We start from the raw sequence: 17,807 nt of genomic DNA, 5'->3' as shown, positions 1-17,807 counted from the left end.
ATAGGGCCCTTAAAGTTAAAGAAGTGTACAGATAAGGGATAAGGCATGGATGGACATAGGGCCCTTAAAGTTAAAGAAGTGTACAGATAAGGGATAAGGCATGGATGGACATAGGGCCCTTAAAGTTAAAGAAGTGTACAGATAAGGGATAAGGCATGGATGGACATAGGGCCCTTAAAGTTAAAGAAGTGTACAGATAAGGGATAAGGCATGGATGGACATAGGGCCCTTAAAGTTAAAGAAGTGTACAGATAAGGGATAAGGCATGGATGGACATAGGGCCCTTAAAGTTAAAGAAGTGTACAGATAAGGGATTAGGCATGGATGGACATAGGGCCCTTAAAGTTAAAGAAGTGTACAGATAAGGGATAAGGCATGGATGGACATAGGGCCCTTAAAGTTAAAGAAGTGTACAGATAAGGGATTAGGCATGGATGGACATAGGGCCCTTAAAGTTAAAGAAGTGTACAGATAAGGGATAAGGCATGGATGGACATAGGGCCCTTAAAGTTAAAGAAGTGTACAGATAAGGGATAAGGCATGGATGGACATAGGGCCCTTAAAGTTAAAGAAGTGTACAGATAAGGGATTAGGCATGGATGGACATAGGGCCCTTAAAGTTAAAGAAGTGTACAGATAAGGGATTAGGCATGGATGGACATAGGGCCCTTAAAGTTAAAGAAGTGTACAGATAAGGGATAAGGCATGGATGGACATAGGGCCCTTAAAGTTAAAGAAGTGTACAGATAAGGGATAAGGCATGGATGGACATAGGGCCCTTAAAGTTAAAGAAGTGTACAGATAAGGGATAAGGCATGGATGGACATAGGGCCCTTAAAGTTAAAGAAGTGTACAGATAAGGGATTAGGCATGGATGGACATAGGGCCCTTAAAGTTAAAGAAGTGTACAGATAAGGGATTAGGCATGGATGGACATAGGGTCCTTAAAGAAGTGTACAGATAAGGGATTAGGCATGGATGGACATAGGGTCCTTAAAGAAGTGTACAGATAAGGGATTAGGCATGGATGGACATAGGGTCCTTAAAGAAGTGTACAGATAAGGGATTAGGCATGGATGGACATAGGGCCCTTAAAGTTCGGTTGAGACTTCAAAATAGACTGACATCATTTTGCAGGGCACAAAAAGGTTTTTTCTAGTGTACCGTAATTTGTCCCATTGCTTGGAAGTTGTTGGCACTGTTAATGGTTACAGCTGTGGACGTCAACAGCCTTGATTTATTCGTATAGTCCGTCACGATGATCTGGACATTCTGTTCTCCTCCTGTACAATCTTGACACTCCACAAAGATGTTTTCTGGAGATCCAACACGCAACACGTTAGGAGCAGACAACACCTGCCTGTAGACAGGAAGGAGAGAGAGAGAGAGAGAGAGAGAGAGAGAGAGAGAGAGAGAGAGAGAGAGAGAGAGAGATGGATCATGAAGACACATAATAAGTATGTCTAATCAGTGTTGTAGTGCTACATTTGGAAGTGGGGGGACGCCCCATGAACGCCCCACGCACGTGCGCCAATGTGCATGCACGTGACGTTTTCGGTGGGTTAAGACGGGTGTGCGCGGTGGCAGAAATAGTCTTGATATAGACCAGTGGTTCTCAGCCTTATTACACCAAGTAGGCTCAGAAAATATATGTGTCTTCAAGCACCACCATAATAACTGATGTTAAAACACAGGCACGTAGACCCCATCCTAACTACGCACACAGGAGGCTAATTTAAACCTTGAATTCATAGAGATTATTTTGTTTTTGTTGCATTCCTAAGCCAATAATTTGATGATCCCATCATGGGGTCCACCCTATGTTCCCCAGGTTCTATGTTCCCCACTCACCCTCCCCACAAAAAGGTTCTATATTCCCCTCTCAACCAAAAACAGGATCTACTGTATGTTCTCCACAAAAAAAGTATGTTCCCCACTCAAATGCAGGAAATGGTGGGACATCTTGCCCAGGTGCCCAGATGTCTCCACCCCTAAGTGCCCACTCGTCCAAATGCCCACATGTCCCCATTGCCCAGATGTCCAGGTGCCCACTCGTCCAGATGCCCAGACATAACAAAAGTATGGTGTCCAGATGTCCCTAGTGCCCCCTGTCCCACTAGCATTCAGAATCTCTCCCCATTATTGGGTGTTTTGAGTTGTTGTTATTAATAATTATAAAGGAATGTTTCCTGCATTTTTGGATAAGTGGGGAACATAGAACCTATTGTAAGTTGAGCGGGGAACATAGAACCTTTTTTGTGGGGTTAAGTGGGGAACATAGAACAGGGTCCAACCTATGTTCCCCAGGTTCTATGTTCCCCAGGTTCTATGTTCCCCATTTTCCCCTATAAAAAAGGTTCTATGTTCCCCTCTTACGCAAAAAAGGTTCTATGTTCCCCAGGTTCTATGTTCCCCACCTGATTTCACAAAGAAAAGGTTCTATGTTCCCCGTTCACCTAAAAAAAGGTTCTATGTTCCCCGCTCATACAAAAATGCAAGAAACAATTACAAATACTATATAGTGGGACAGGGGGGCACTAGGGAAATCTGGGCACCATATTTTTGGGATGACTGGGCATTTGGACAAGTGGGCACCTTGTCGAGTGGGCACTTAGGGGTGGAGACATCTGTTCATTATAGGGACATGTGGGCACCTGGACAACTGGGCAACTGAATTAGGATTTGTGTTTTTTGACAGCTGAAATCAACAATATATCAGAATTCTGATGTTAACCTGTGGGCCACTTTAAGTGAAGATGGGGCCACCAATTGTTATGTCACTGGTAGTGTCCACAGACCTCCTCTGATACACAGAGTAAAAGTTATACCATATTATAATTAGCATTAGTGAAGACCAATTATATGATGATAGTTGAAAATGGGTGAAGTTGTCCTTTCAGCTTGTATAATTGTAGGCCTATTTACTTTTGTGTGTAAAACACTTGTCTTATCTGCTTTATAAATAAAGCACCTGGAAACTGCAGATGATGGCTAATGTTGATCATGCCTCTATTGAAAAGGATATACCGAAGGCTAATTGCCCAGGGCCCACCATTACCTGCATTTTTGGTTTGCGCCCACCATTTCCTGCATTTTTTTGTGAGCGGGGAACATAGAACCTTTATTAAGTGTGCCTGCCATGCAATGGCAAAACACTTATTGTAATCTGCCATACTTAAGTAAGTCAGTAAGTCAGTAATGTTCTTGCAAATTTCTGCTCGTAATAATTGCCGCACAATTTACGCCACTGCCGCAATATATACATCAAAACGTGCGGCTCGGCCGGGAATAGGTTGCTATTACTTTTCTAAGAGAAAAGTTGTATCGTTTAATTGATATTAATTTATTAGTGAATTAATTTTACCCATTTACTTATAATGGGAATCGCAAAAACTCACATTCAATATTTCTTTTCTCGCAAACCATAGGGGCTACAGTTTCAAAACTTGGAGAGGAGATTTATAATGATATCAAGGATTAAATAAAAAATAATTTCGTCAGTTGGCCTCATGGTGGCGCTATAACAGTCCACTTTACCTTTCGGCCTGTAACTCTTGAACCGTGGGTCGGAAAATTAAAATTCCTTTTTCCCTGGATTCCTTGGGTCATGACGCATCTCCTCATATAGGCCACGCCCATTTGCGTCAGGATAGATTTTCCGCCATTTTGAATTTTCTTCAAAACACACTTTTTGCTCCTTTTCCTACATATTTTCTCCAAATGTCACAAAAATCGATACACACGATCTATGGACTCATGCGATAAACATATTTAAACGATATTTTGATAGTCCATACCGTTCTTCCGTAACAGGGTTCCAAAGTTAGCGGGAGGAGCCCGTTTTGTAAGAAGTAGCCATAAATCACAAACGAAACATCCAGTCAACACCAAATTTTAACCACAAGTGGGGGGCGCTATACTGAACATATACCCAAAAGCATTTCCACTTCGAGCCATAGGGGGCACCACAAATGCGCAAAACGTAACCGTTTCATGCCAAAACGTGTTTTTCAGGGGGAACGACCCTCTCAAAACGAAACACTAACACCAACCGCTACACAAGGTTGCACAAACTTAGCGAGCTGCAGGCACACTTAAAATTTCTTAGAAATTTTCTTTTCTAGTTTGGTTTAGTGGGGAGCATAGAACCTTTTTTTGAGGAGCAGGGTGGGGAACATAGAACCTGGGGAACATAGAACCTTTTTTGGGGGGAAGTGGGGAACATAGCACCTGGGGAACATAGGACCTTTTTTGGGGGGGAAGTGGGGAACATAGAACCTGGGGAACATAGAACCTGGGGAACATAGAACCTTTTTTGGGGGGAAGTGGGGAACATAGAACCTGGGGAACATAGGTACGGTCCCCATAGAACCTGGGGAACATAGGACCTTTTTTTTTGGGGGGGGGGGGGGGGGGGGGGGGGGCGGGGGGTAATGGGGAACATAGAACCTGGGGAACATAGGTACGGTCCCCCAGATGATCAGCCAGACTTATAGGCCTACTAAATACCTCTGTGAACTTCCCATGCAAAATAGCTGCACAACTGATATTTCCAATTCATTAATCCATTCTCAAATCTTCTATTACCATCTGCTGTCAAGCTCATTTCAGCACGGCTGGAGAGCCTATTTCAACCAATTACTGGGTCAGAACGACCTTTAATATAATAATATCAACATTTCCTAGAGACATTGTCAATGAAGGTCACGTGGTTTTTTGTCTCTTGCAAATCTCTTGGCCAAAAGACAGCCTTCGGTTCAGCAAGAGACACGGCAACGACATGAAACCATGTGACTTAGATAGAAAATGAAATGGAGGATTGATTTTCCTCCAGTTCTAGGCAACACAGAAGGGGGGGAACTTTTTTTCTATTTCCACACAACTCCTCTAAGGTATATTAATGACATAGTTCAATATTGAAAATGGGTGGTCTTCCCCTTTAAGCTTCCCAGGAAACTTGGCCAAAGTGACCCTGGCCATACGTACAAACAGACACCAATGACAATCCGGAAATCTATATCTATAATATTGTGTGAAAAAACATGCAGATACCATAGCACCCCACATCATAACTGAATGTGGAAACTTCCCACTGGACTTCAATCAACTCTGACTTCAGAAGGCTGACATTTCTCTATTATAGATCCTTGTTTTGAGTGGTCTTGTGTAATAATAAAAGTAAAAAGGAGACATTTACACAAGACCCCCAAAAATGAGTCAGTGACGCGACCGCGGTTTTCCCAGGAACCTTGAGCCCAACGGTGGGGGCCGATGGGCAAGGAGGGTCGCGAGCTCCCTACATCACATCCGATAAAGGAAATCATTAAATGGAAAACATTAAATTAACTTCTGAAAATGCCTCTTGGCCTACTAGTGAAACTAGTGGAACCACGATCTTGCCAAACGTGAATAATTGAGGTTGTAAACAATTACACAGACAATATAAATCCTTATTAGTCTAGTAGTGGGAAGAAGAGGTCATCATCATGGCCCCAAATAACTTTTAAATATCTTGCAATTGGCGACGAGTCTCTTACGAAATTAGCAAGAGTGCCTCTCATCATTTTATATCATGATGGGTTCCTCATCTAGGCATTTTTGCAAAATGGAAAGCTGAGTAGCATACAAAGCTATTCCTAAAATACATGATATACGTTTACTTTTCCAAATATGCTTCTTAACGTGTACATATTATAATAAAGTGACTCAATAATATTGGTTTACGGTCATGAAACTGTACCCTTTCCTATGAATAGTGGAATACTTCTAATAAATACGTCAAGCTCGCGACCCTCCTTGCCCATCAGCCCCCAACTTTGCGCTCAGGGTCCTCTGGGAAAACCGCGGTCGCGTCCGTGACAGGTAGGTGTGGGTGACGGTCTATACCAGGGTTCCCCAATAGGCGGCCCGCGGGCCATTTGCGGCCCGCGGGGGGACTACTGTCTGGCCCACACCAACCCCAGTAATAATGGTGGTATAGGAGCAGCAACAACACTAATATATCGTCGTTGTCGGGTGGAAATCTTGTATCTCCAAATGTGTACGTTCTTTCGCAAATTATACAAGGCCATGGCACAAAAGTAGTGAAAACAGCCGATCTACAAGCACACAACGCCTCGCGGTGCGAGGCGTTGTGTGCTTGTAGATCGGCTGTTTTCACTAGTTTAAATAATTTAATAAATGATAAATGCAAAACGAACGGTTTTGGACATACAAGATTTTCACCCGACGACGACGATATCTGAATTATATTCAAAAAGACCTTAGGCCTGACCGTACAGGACAATGACTTCAAACAGTGTACTCCCATATCACCATCTCTATGAAAGCAGTACAAACGTTCCCCAATGTAAACAAGCCTATTAGTCGACCTGGTATCTGAACTGTTGCTGGAGTAGCGGAAACGCCGGCGTCGCCCCCTGCAAAGTTGTGGCCCTCGGCTCGGTACCCTAGACATGATTCGGCCCTTGGGGAAAACTAATTGGGGAACCCTGGTCTATCCTATGGAATAGTGGAATACTTCTAATAAATACGTCAAACTCGCGACCCTCCTTGCACATCAGCCCCCAACGTTGCGCTCAGGGTCCTCTAGGAAAACCGCGGTCCCGTCAGTGACAGGTAGGTGTGGGTGACGGCCTATACTTACAATGGAGACGCATCAGCCAGAGAAGTTAAGGAGGAGAGGGCCAGAGAGGCAGCACAAAGCCAGAGTAATGTCTCCCACATCCTGCTTGCTGCCAGGTCTGCTGTTAATGTGCTCTGAAACCCCACCATATCTGACTCTTATCACCCATCCCATTCTGCTGGGTTTCCCCTAACCCCCCCTCCCCCCAAACACACACACAAAGAAAACATTGCACTTTCTGCTTTATTGATCTTTCTATTTACCTTCCTGGGACACTGAAGTCCATGGCCTGCTTATTCTTGCGTTCATGCAAGGACACTCACTGGTTGCATGGAGGGAATAGGGTGCCTGCATAAAGGAGGGCTACGCAGGGACCTAAGGACCCCCTAAGGATGTCCAAATACATTTAATATAAAAGACATAGGCACATTTGTAGTTGTAATCAGTATTTCTCCCTCTACACCCTCTACTTCGGGACCATGCCTCTTCCGTGACGTCCCGTTACGTCAGAGTGAATGATGATGCCTCGTTCTCAGTGGGTCAGTCAGTCAGACAGACAGACAGACAGACAGACAGACAGACAGACAGACAGACAGACAGACAGACAGACAGACAGACAGACAGACAGACAGACAGACAGACACCCTCCTCTGTTTCTGCAGGACTCTCTGCAGTCTGCACTGAGAGAGTGAACAGTTAGTGTCTTGTTTCTGCAGGACTCTGCAGTCTGCACTGAGAGAGTGAACAGTTAGTGTCTTGTTTCTGCAGGACTCTGCAGTCTGCACTGAGAGAGTGAACAGTTAGTGTCTTGTTTCTGCAGGACTCTGCAGTCTGCACTGAGAGAGTGAACAGTTAGTGTCTTGTTTCTGCAGGACTCTCTGCAGTCTGCACTGAGAGAGTGAACAGTTAGTGTCTTGTTTCTGCAGGACTCTGCAGTCTGCACTGAGAGAGTGAACAGTTAGTGTCTTGTTTCTGCAGGACTCTGCAGTCTGCACTGAGAGAGTGAACAGTTAGTGTCTTGTTTCTGCAGGACTCTGCAGTCTGCACTGAGAGAGTGAACAGTTAGTGTCTTGCTTCTGCAGGACTCTGCAGTCTGCACTGAGAGAGTGAACAGTTAGTGTCTTGTTTCTGCAGGACTCTGCAGTCTGCACTGAGAGAGTGAACAGTTAGTGTCTTGTTTCTGCAGGACTCTGCAGTCTGCACTGAGAGAGTGAACAGTTAGTGTCTTGTTTCTGCAGGACTCTGCAGTCTGCACTGAGAGAGTGAACAGTTAGTGTCTTGTTTCTGCAGGACTCTGCAGTCTGCACTGAGAGAGTGAACAGTTAGTGTCTTGTTTCTGCAGGACTCTCTGCAGTCTGCACTGAGAGAGTGAACAGTTAGTGTCTTGTTTCTGCAGGACTCTGCAGTCTGCACTGAGAGAGTGAACAGTTAGTGTCTTGTTTCTGCAGGACTCTCTGCAGTCTGCACTGAGAGAGTGAACAGTTAGTGTCTTGTTTCTGCAGGACTCTGCAGTCTGCACTGAGAGAGTGAACAGTTAGTGTCTTGTTTCTGCAGGACTCTCTGCAGTCTGCACTGAGAGAGTGAACAGTTAGTGTCTTGTTTCTGCAGGACTCTCTGCAGTCTGCACTGAGAGAGTGAACAGTTAGTGTCTTGCTTCTGCAGGACTCTGCAGTCTGCACTGAGAGAGTGAACAGTTAGTGTCTTGTTTCTGCAGGACTCTGCAGTCTGCACTGAGAGAGTGAACAGTTAGTGTCTTGCTTCTGCAGGACTCTGCAGTCTGCACTGAGAGAGTGAACAGTTAGTGTCTTGTTTCTGCAGGACTCTGCAGTCTGCACTGAGAGAGTGAACAGTTAGTGTCTTGTTTCTGCAGGACTCTGCAGTCTGCACTGAGAGAGTGAACAGTTAGTGTCTTGTTTCTGCAGGACTCTGCAGTCTGCACTGAGAGAGTGAACAGTTAGTGTCTTGTTTCTGCAGGACTCTGCAGTCTGCACTGAGAGAGTGAACAGTTAGTGTCTTGCTTGTTAGCTGGTAGTGCAGAACAACAGCTAATCTTCCTGGGATCCGCAGACTCCACATATAACATAAAAACTAGTGGTGTCCAACGATTAAATATTTTAATCGCGATTAATCGCATGATTTATGTAGTTAATCGCGCGATTAATCGCAAATAAGTCATCAGCTTTTATCAGGTCACAATGTAACTTAGAGGGATATCTTTCGTGGCCCTATTAACTTGGGAGTGGAAATATTTGCTGGATTTATGCAAAAGTATGTCAATCTTTTATTTCAAAATCAATTAAAAACCTGAATAAATCATAATGGTATTGCATTAAACAGACTGCAGCTGATGGGCATCTGCTAAATTGACTTAATATGATTACTGTTGTGTCCACCTTTATGCTTTTTATGCTTTGTATTTTGTTGCATCAACAGGGATGGACCTTGTAGCCAATATAGCCAATATTGTAGCCAATGTTTGTAAATATGCGATTAATTGCGATTAAAATAATTAATCGCGATTAACATAGCGGTGAGTTAATTGCGATTAATTTAGTTAACTCGGACAGCACTAATAAAAACATGTTATTCAATAAGACATTAGGCCTGACCGTACTGGACAATGACTTCAAACAGTGACTCTCGTATCACCATCTCTATGAAAGCAGTACACAAGTTCCCCAATGTAAACAAGCCTATTAGTCGACCTGGTATCTGAACTGTACTGTCCTGTGCTTTTCCTAGGAGAACTGATAATAAAGTATTCAATCAATCAATCAATCAATCAATCAATAGGCTAGCCTTGGATCAAGACGGTCATCGGTCATAATGATATGTCTGATAGAATATATGACTGTCTTGTATCAAGGCTAAAAACATCATGCAACTTATTCATGTCTGTCTGTCTGTCTGTCTGTCTACACACACGTACGTGCACGCATGCGTACGCGCACGCACGCACACACACACACACACACACACACACACCCCTTAAATTATTATCAGACCAGGGGGAAAAACCCGGCCTCAGCACTGACAGGCTGAGGGAAAAAAATACCCAAAGACATTCTCAATAAGAGCCAGGTGCAGAGGGACAAGAAAAATAATGGTCCAATTCCAGAAACAAACAAAGGCTTTAATTCTCAAAATCCCAAAAGTTCACGGTTCATCAAAACTTGGTTCAAAACACAAAAAGGCTTCAAAGACATAAAGTCCAACACTCTCTGTAAAGGTATGGGAGGACAGAGGCCAAACAGTGCTCTCAACACAAAGGGCGGTTTGCACAAACACGGATTAAGCCTTAAAGGACAACTTTGGTTGTCAGCAGTTTCTTTATTGCTATTTACAGTAACACTTCTAGCCCCCATAAGTCACATCCAACCATGAAAGGTTGCGTTGTATCTTGGGAATGGGCTTATTCTGTGTAAAATGACATATTTAGCCACTTGTACGCATGCCCCCAACCACTGAAATAAGAATCTCTAAAACAATAGAAAGAAGTAAATGAAATCATTTTAACACTCATCTTTTATATTCTTTAATTACAATCGAAAATATGAACCCTTGTTGTAAAAAACTAAAGTTGTCCTTTAACCTGGTTTAAATCAAGGTTTCTTTTAATCCAGTTGCACCAAACTTTAAACCTAGTTTTCATTAATCAGGTTTAGTTTTAAATCATCCTTTTAATCTTGTTATTTTTTTTCTCACTCTAAACCTGGATTAATGTTAATCCTGTTGCACCACTACTTTAAACTTCGATTTAAACATCAGTAAAGGATTACATTTAAACTGCACTAGAGGTGGTTTAAATGTAAACATGCCATTGAAATGAATGCTAGTGTCCAGCAGGCTTGCCTTGCAAGTTGCAACTCAGTGGCGTCAGTTCAGAAAAAGCTAAGGTATGGCAACATGACTGGTGTCTTGCACGCGACACCAGTCATGTTGCCATACCTTAGCAACAGGCATGATACATTCATTTTAAGAAGTACATTCAAAAATTTACCCCCATTTATACGTTTTATTGGGCTGGATATGGCAGCCTGGAACGGTTGTTCAAGTGCAGCTAAACTTGTCATGTTAGTAAATGTGCTACAATTAACAATAATGCATTGTACCTGTGCAGCTGACCTGCAGAACCTGGGAATATACCATTTTGTCAAGATGGGGAGAATACAAGTGTGAAGAACATAATTTCTAATACCTTGTTAAAGTGACCATTTTGTTAAATTTTGCATTTGTAGTTATTTTACTGTAATTTAACAACATGATAACCAGAACAGATAGACACAGAGACATTCATGGATTTAAATGTAAAAGTAACTTTTATTTTCCCCCCTGGACCCAGGGTATGGCAGATGCATACCCCTGCCATACCCAATTGACACCCCTGTTGCAACTGCAATCTGGGACACCTCAGCTTGATTACTGTAGAACCTCAAAACCCCCCGAACCATGACAATTATATTAAGTAAAAACAGAAAACATATTTGAATCGTAATCACAACGGGGGGTGTGTGTGTGTGCGTGTGTGTGTGTGTGTGTGTGTGTGTGTGTGTGTGTGTGTGTGTGTGTGTGTGTGTGTGTGTGTGTGTGTGTGTGTGTGATGTTTGGATGGACCTGCCTGTATAATTGAATGTATGGGTGTAGGCTGCTCATGTGTGACTACTGTGTCATTAGCATAGAACTTGTACTTTACAATCTTTGGGTTTCTATATTTCTCTTCACATGTCTTTTGAAACTAGATTGTGTTTTTTTCTTAAAGCAGCTAGTCTGATGTTCTGGCAGTGTGTTCAATGCAACCAAGCTTCAATTCTTATCCTCGCCACAAGAGGGCTCTCCGGGATTACGAACCCGGCAAACCACTGATATTAGGATCTCTTTCCAAGGTACTATACTGTTGTCATGATAAGAAATGTCTCAATCAACTTTCTGTTTTCATCAAAACCATTTGTTTTATTTCTTTTGAGCATTAGAGTACAATATTTATGTAACAATGTCTGTCTGTTCTTGTCCAGTTTGTCAAACATGATAATAATAACCACATTATGGAATGTTTGACCAATAGCTTTACAATAAAGATACCACAGCCCCCTCCCACAACCCAACCAAACACACTGACAAATTACAATGCAGAAAGCAAGGTTATGTGAGAGGACCTGTGATGTCATGCCGTACTTTTTATTTCAGTTTTATATTAGTTTGGTCATTAAGGTCCACAGAATGAGAGGTCTGCTCAGCTGGAAACATCGCGAAAAAAGGTTATGGTCATTTCTATATTCACTGTCCCATTGACTCCACTACACAGGAAAAAAATGCATTGTACATGCTTTTTTTTCTTCAATGTTCCGTTTTTGGGCTGTTTTTAGCCCAACCCGATTCCGGATAAGCGGTTGAAGATGGATGGATGGATGTTTTTCATGCTAAACAAATGCTTGCAATGGATTCAGAATCATGAAGAACCCCTAGTTTGACCCCTCACATGCTACACTTTGGTAGCCGCGGCAGAACCCCCTGAACAGAGGTACTGCCGAAAAAATAAGCTATTTATTTACAAACATATGTATAAACATGTTTGCCCACATGATAACACACGTAATGGAGGGCTCAGTACGAGCGTGTATATTGATCCTAGAGGTCGGCGATCTTACTTTGGCGACGCGGAGGGGAGATCTCTTCCATTCGTTTACGTGCGGCGAAACAGCGAAAATAGCGATAGGGAAGCGGTGCCCGAGCGTGATTGAGACCGCGATCCAAGTACAGAAACATAGACGCTTGTAATCCAGCCATTTTGGGTGTTGTTGTGGTCGATTGTCTGCTCCGTGGAGGGAGGGAGCAAATGGCCAGGCATGCATGCAGCTAGAATGTAAGTGAACGGCGCGGCCTGCTGGATGCTACGAGTAGCTTTTATATCAAAAGTACGGGAATGTACGGGAATAGACGACCGGCGCACTGGGTGGTCCGGACAAGTACGGGCAAGTACGGCCAGGCTAACAAAGTGTTAAAGCAGATTTATTTCTAACTAGAAAAGAAAATTTCTAAGAAATTTTAAGTGTGCCTGCAGCTCGCTAAGTCTGTGCAACCTTGTGTAGCGGTTGGTGTTAGCATTAGCGTTACATTTACGCGTTTGTACGACAAACGGTTCACGAGGTAAAGGGTCACTTCCTGTTTGGTGAGGGGCACTTCCTGTTTGGCGAAATAGAGATTTTTGAGATAAAAAAAGAAAAAATTGAGAAAAAAAAATTTTTGAGAAAAAAAAATTGAGAAAAAAAAAGTTTTTGAGAAAAAAAAAATTGAGAGAAAAAAAAATTTGAGAAAAAAAAATTTTTGAGAAAAAAAAATTGAGAGAAAAAAATGTGAGAAAAAAAATTTGAGAAAAAAAAAATTTTGAGGAAAAAAAAATTTTTTTGAGAAAAAAAAAATTTCTGAGAAAAAAAATTTTTTTGAGAAAAAAAAATTTTTGAGAAAAAAAAAAAATTATGACACCAGCCGCGAGTCTGTACGACAAACAGTTCATGAGTTATAGAGGCACTTCCTGTTTGGCGAAGGACACTTCCTGTTACAGAGGGGGCGGGGCTTAATCAATTACAGCTCATCCCTATTGGCCGGAAAAAGACCAAAGTTGTGTGTGCATTTTAAAGTTTAAATCACGTTGCTAGGCAAAACTATGGCACAGTTATGTGGCGCCAAAGTTTCTGGGTTTTTTTCGGAGTCCCCCATTCTAAGTCAATGGGGTTTTTGGGCGTCGTTTTTTGCGAATTACATCGCAATCGTATCGCGGATCGGAAAGAAAAGTAATAGCACACCATTCCCGGCCGAGCCGCACATTTTGATGTATATATTGCGGGGGTGGCGTAAATTGTGCGGCAGTTATTACGTGGCGAAATTTCCCCCATTCTAAGTGAATGGGGTTTTTTGGCGTAGTTTTTTGCGAATTACGTCGCAATGGTAACGCGGATCGGAAAGAAAAGTAATAGCACACCATTCCCGGCCGAGCCGCACGTTTTGATGTATATATTGCGGCGGTGGCGTAAATCGTGCGGCACTTATTACGTGCCGAAATTTACAAGAACATTACCGACTTACTTACTTACTTACTTAAGTATGGCGGATTACAATAAGTGTTCTGCTATTGCATAGCAGGCACACTTAATAATGTTTCTTTTCCTGTATAGTGAAGTCGATGGGACAGTGAATATACAAATGGCCTCAACTTTCCGGCAGGGCAGGCCTCTCTTTCTGTGGACCTTAATGACCAAACTAATAGATAAAACAGAAATAAAAAGTATGGCAGAACATCACAGGTTCAAACCCTATTCCTTGAGCTTTTGGGCTTGTGGCTCCCTGACTATTAGCAATTCATGTGAGACTTACAACTTGAAAAAATAAATACATTTATGTAAACTACTTTTGTTAACACTCCAATGGTCATTCTTCACATCGTATCTCTGATATTATGAGCTTACTGATATGTTTGAGCATGTAACTGGCATATTTAGATAACCTGCATATTATAGTACTTTATTCTTTCTTTCTGGGTGGCAGACTGGAGGAATGAACTCCCCTCAAAAGAGGGGGGGGGTTCCAGGGGGTTCCCAGCAAAAGTAGTTAAAGGACCAGGTCACCTCTGGGACAACCAGATCTTATTGCGACCGTAGGTCGCATTTACTATCAAACCCTGCACAAAGTGTAAGTCCGTCAGTCCGTCAGTCTGTCTGTCACACCTCACACGTCACACTCTTGCCCTGCTCATATCTCCGCAACCGTTGCCCCGATCCATGCCAAATTTTGCACACACACTCCTTACCTGCCAAACTACAACCTCCAAGGACCCCCAGAGCTCCAGGGACCCCCAGGTCCCTGGGGGACCCCCAGATGTAAAAAATGACCAAATGTGCTAAACTGACCAAATGACCACCCCAACGGGGCTGCTCACGGGGAATTCCCGGGGACCACCGACTCCTGGTGCTCCAGAACGGATGCAAAAGTGGTGGCGCCCCCAGTGGAGGACCCCCTACACTGCAGCTCACATAAAATGCCGTAACTCCGGCTAGGAGCGACCGGGACAGCCGGGGCCGGTACCTATTCGTCCGCCTTGCCGGCGCGGAGACCCCACCCCTCATTTCTCACATGGCCCTCTTCTAGCGCCACCATGAGGCCGATTCTTGCAAAACACATTTTTGGACACATGCTCCTACAATCTTTGCCCTAAAATCACGCAAATCGGTACACAGTATGTCTACACTCATCCCATCAACATGAATCTCTCCCATATAGCGCCACCTCCAGGCCGATTTTTAAAAACACATTTTTGGACACTGCTCCTACAGATTTTGCCCTAAAATCACGAAAATCACTACACAGTATGTCTACACTCATGTCATCAACATGGATCAGGAAGATTTTGGCAAAACACATTTTTGCCCTATTTGTGGAGATAAGTGACCTACGGTCGCTTATCTCCCGATTAGGGAGCCTTACTGGTTTTATTGTTGTGTGGGACACGATCAACACAATCCTGAGTTATTTTTTGTGTTCAATCTGTGTTTTTAGATATTTTAGTATTTCAGCCGATTTCAGCATGCTACAACTGGTCATATGATGCAAAATGCATCATATGACCAGTTGTAGCATGCTGAAATACTAACATATCTAAAAACACAGATTGAACACAAAGAATAACTCAGGATTGTGTTGATCGTGTCCCACACAACAATAAAATAAGATCTGGTTGTCCCAGAGGTGACCTGGTCCTTTAACATACGTAGCATCACAATCATGTTAACCACTTCATCCATGTTTACGTTGGCTATTCAAAAATAGCAGATCTACAAGCTTGCCACGCTGTGAGCTTGTAAATCTGCTATTCTTGGGAAATGTTTGAAAAATATTTAAAAAGAAAAGGATGATTTTTGTTTTGATTTTTCACTTCTGGGGCTTTCCCTGGCACTAGACATTTTCAGATGGGGGTCCGCAGCCACATCCATCAATTTGGGGGTCCTTGACACGGAAAGGTTTGAGCTCTAAAATCCTCTGACTGTAATATAAAACATAAAATAATGAGGAAACACATATAATATAGTTGAACGCAAAAATGATTTAGTTTTTAAACTTTTAAAAGAAAACCAAAAGGAGCAATTCATTATTCCAGTCTCTTCTTAATGGAATGGAACACAATGGTTGGTTCTCAAAGTGGGGTCCGGGACCCCCAGCTAGGGGTCCTTGGGGGGCCACCAGGGGGTCCACAGCAAAATGTGTAAATATAACATCACAATAGTTTTAACCACTTTAACCATACATTATTATACATTAGAAAATCTTGAAAATGTGTGCAAATCTTTCAATATGTGCAGTATATACTGTATAGCTAATGAAAAACTAGTGAAAATAGCCAGTCTACACGCACACAATGCCTCGCAATTGTCTTTGCTTCTGCATGGGGGGACCCTGGACTGAACATTTTTGAGAAAGGGGTCCGCAAACAAACAGGCTACATAATCATTTTTAGGGTTCCTTGGGCGAAAAGGTTTGAGAACCAGTGTTCTGGTGGGAAGATGCAGTAGTTATTGATGATTGCAGACATCAATGTTTCTCAAACTTTTTTGTGAATTTCAATGAATGTTTTCCTCCCACTCATATGTTCCATCTAAAAGAAACTAGCCTACAGAACAACAAACAGTGGGAAAATATAGAGAAAGGCCACCACAGACAGACCCCACTCCCAAGGGAAGACAGACTACGAACCCACTGCACACAAAATGTGGTAGAAACAGAGCTACACTTTCTAACCACCTGCCCTCTATACCAAGACATCAGAGACACATACTGACCACCTGCCCACTATACCAAGACATCAGAGACGCATACTTCCTATAGTCCAGGCGTTTCGGGCAGTATTTTGATGGAATCGTGCACTTAATGAAAGAAGCATGAAATTTGGCACACAGTTAGAACATGCCATATGGAACATTTTTGGCTATAGGGGCATCGCAGATTTGTCTTGGGAAACGTGTGGGAGCCATCAAAGTTGGGCTCTCATAGACTTTACTATAGAGTAAAATAATACAAAAAATAAATATGCTTTAAGTAGCATGTGAGGGGTCAAACTAGGTGTTTTTCGGGATTCTGAATCCAATGCAAACATTTGTTTTGCAGGAAAAACATTCCTTGAGCTAAAAGATAGACCCCATATAACTATGGTTTAGTGATGAGTCATCACTTTTCACAGTTTTGTGGCGGCCATTTCTCGGAAAGGAATATTTTTCGTGCAAAACAAATGCTTGCATTGGATTCAGAATCCCGAAAAACACCTAGATTGACCCCTTCATATGATACTTAAAGCATATTTAATTTTTGTATTATTTTACTCTATAGTAAAGTCTATGAGAGCCCAACTTTGATTGGCTCCCACAAGTTTCCCAAGACAAATCTGTGATGCCCCTATAGCCAAAAATGTTCCATATGGCATGTTCTAACTGTGTGCCAAATTTCATGCTTCTTTCATAAAGTGCACGATTTTTGCCTGAAACGCTCCCACTACTACAGATTACACACGCCCGAAGTGAGTTTGAAAACATGACCAATGATGAAAACCTCCCATACCTACTGGGAGAAATACAACAATGTGCGAACACAGCAGCAAGATGTGTGAACTGTGGCGACAAAAGAAGGATAGAAACACAACCACCCTAAGGACTACAAACCATGGATTGACATCTAGACCTACTGTACATACAGTATGAAACATCTAGACCTACTGTACATACAGTATGAAACATCTAGACCTACTGCACATACAGTGTGAAACATCTAGACCTACTGTACATACAGTATGAAACATCTAGACCTACTGCACATACAGTATGAAACATCTAGACCTACTGTACATACAGTATGAAACATCTAGACCTACTGCACATACAGTATGAAACATCTAGACCTACTGCACATACAGTATGAAACATCTAGACCTACTGTACATACAGTATGAAACATCTAGACCTACTGCACATACAGTATGAAACATCTAGACCTACTGTACATACAGTATGAAACATCTAGACCTACTGCACATACAGTATGAAACATCTAGACCTACTGCACATACAGTATGAAACATCTAGACCTACTGCACATACAGTATGAAACATCTAGACCTACTGCACAAACAGTATGAAACATCTAGACC

At 42.5% G+C, this 17,807-nt stretch overlaps 1 protein-coding gene across 2 annotated transcripts in view; it reads right to left on the bottom strand.

Moving 5' to 3' along the window:
- The window catches only part of LOC308307028 (complement C3-like), a 72,635-nt gene extending 65,892 nt beyond the window's left edge, over nucleotides 1-6,743 (bottom strand). For both annotated transcript variants that reach the window (XR_013963195.1, XM_080752120.1), the window contains exons 1-2: nucleotides 6,647-6,743; nucleotides 1,165-1,360 (exon numbers count right to left, since the gene is read on the bottom strand). Coding sequence is in view for 1 of the 2 variants with exons in the window: in XM_080752120.1 (XP_080608246.1) it covers nucleotides 1,165-1,360; nucleotides 6,647-6,726 (276 nt within the window). In the remaining variant the exon portion in view is untranslated. The remainder of the gene's footprint in view (nucleotides 1-1,164; nucleotides 1,361-6,646) is intronic.
- Nucleotides 6,744-17,807: the final 11,064 nt, after the last annotated feature.

This window comes from Nannobrachium achirus, assembly GCF_963921795.1.
Source record: "Nannobrachium achirus genome assembly, chromosome: 21".
NCBI lineage: Eukaryota > Metazoa > Chordata > Actinopteri > Myctophiformes > Myctophidae > Nannobrachium > Nannobrachium achirus.
This window is presented reverse-complemented; position numbering and strand designations above follow the sequence as displayed.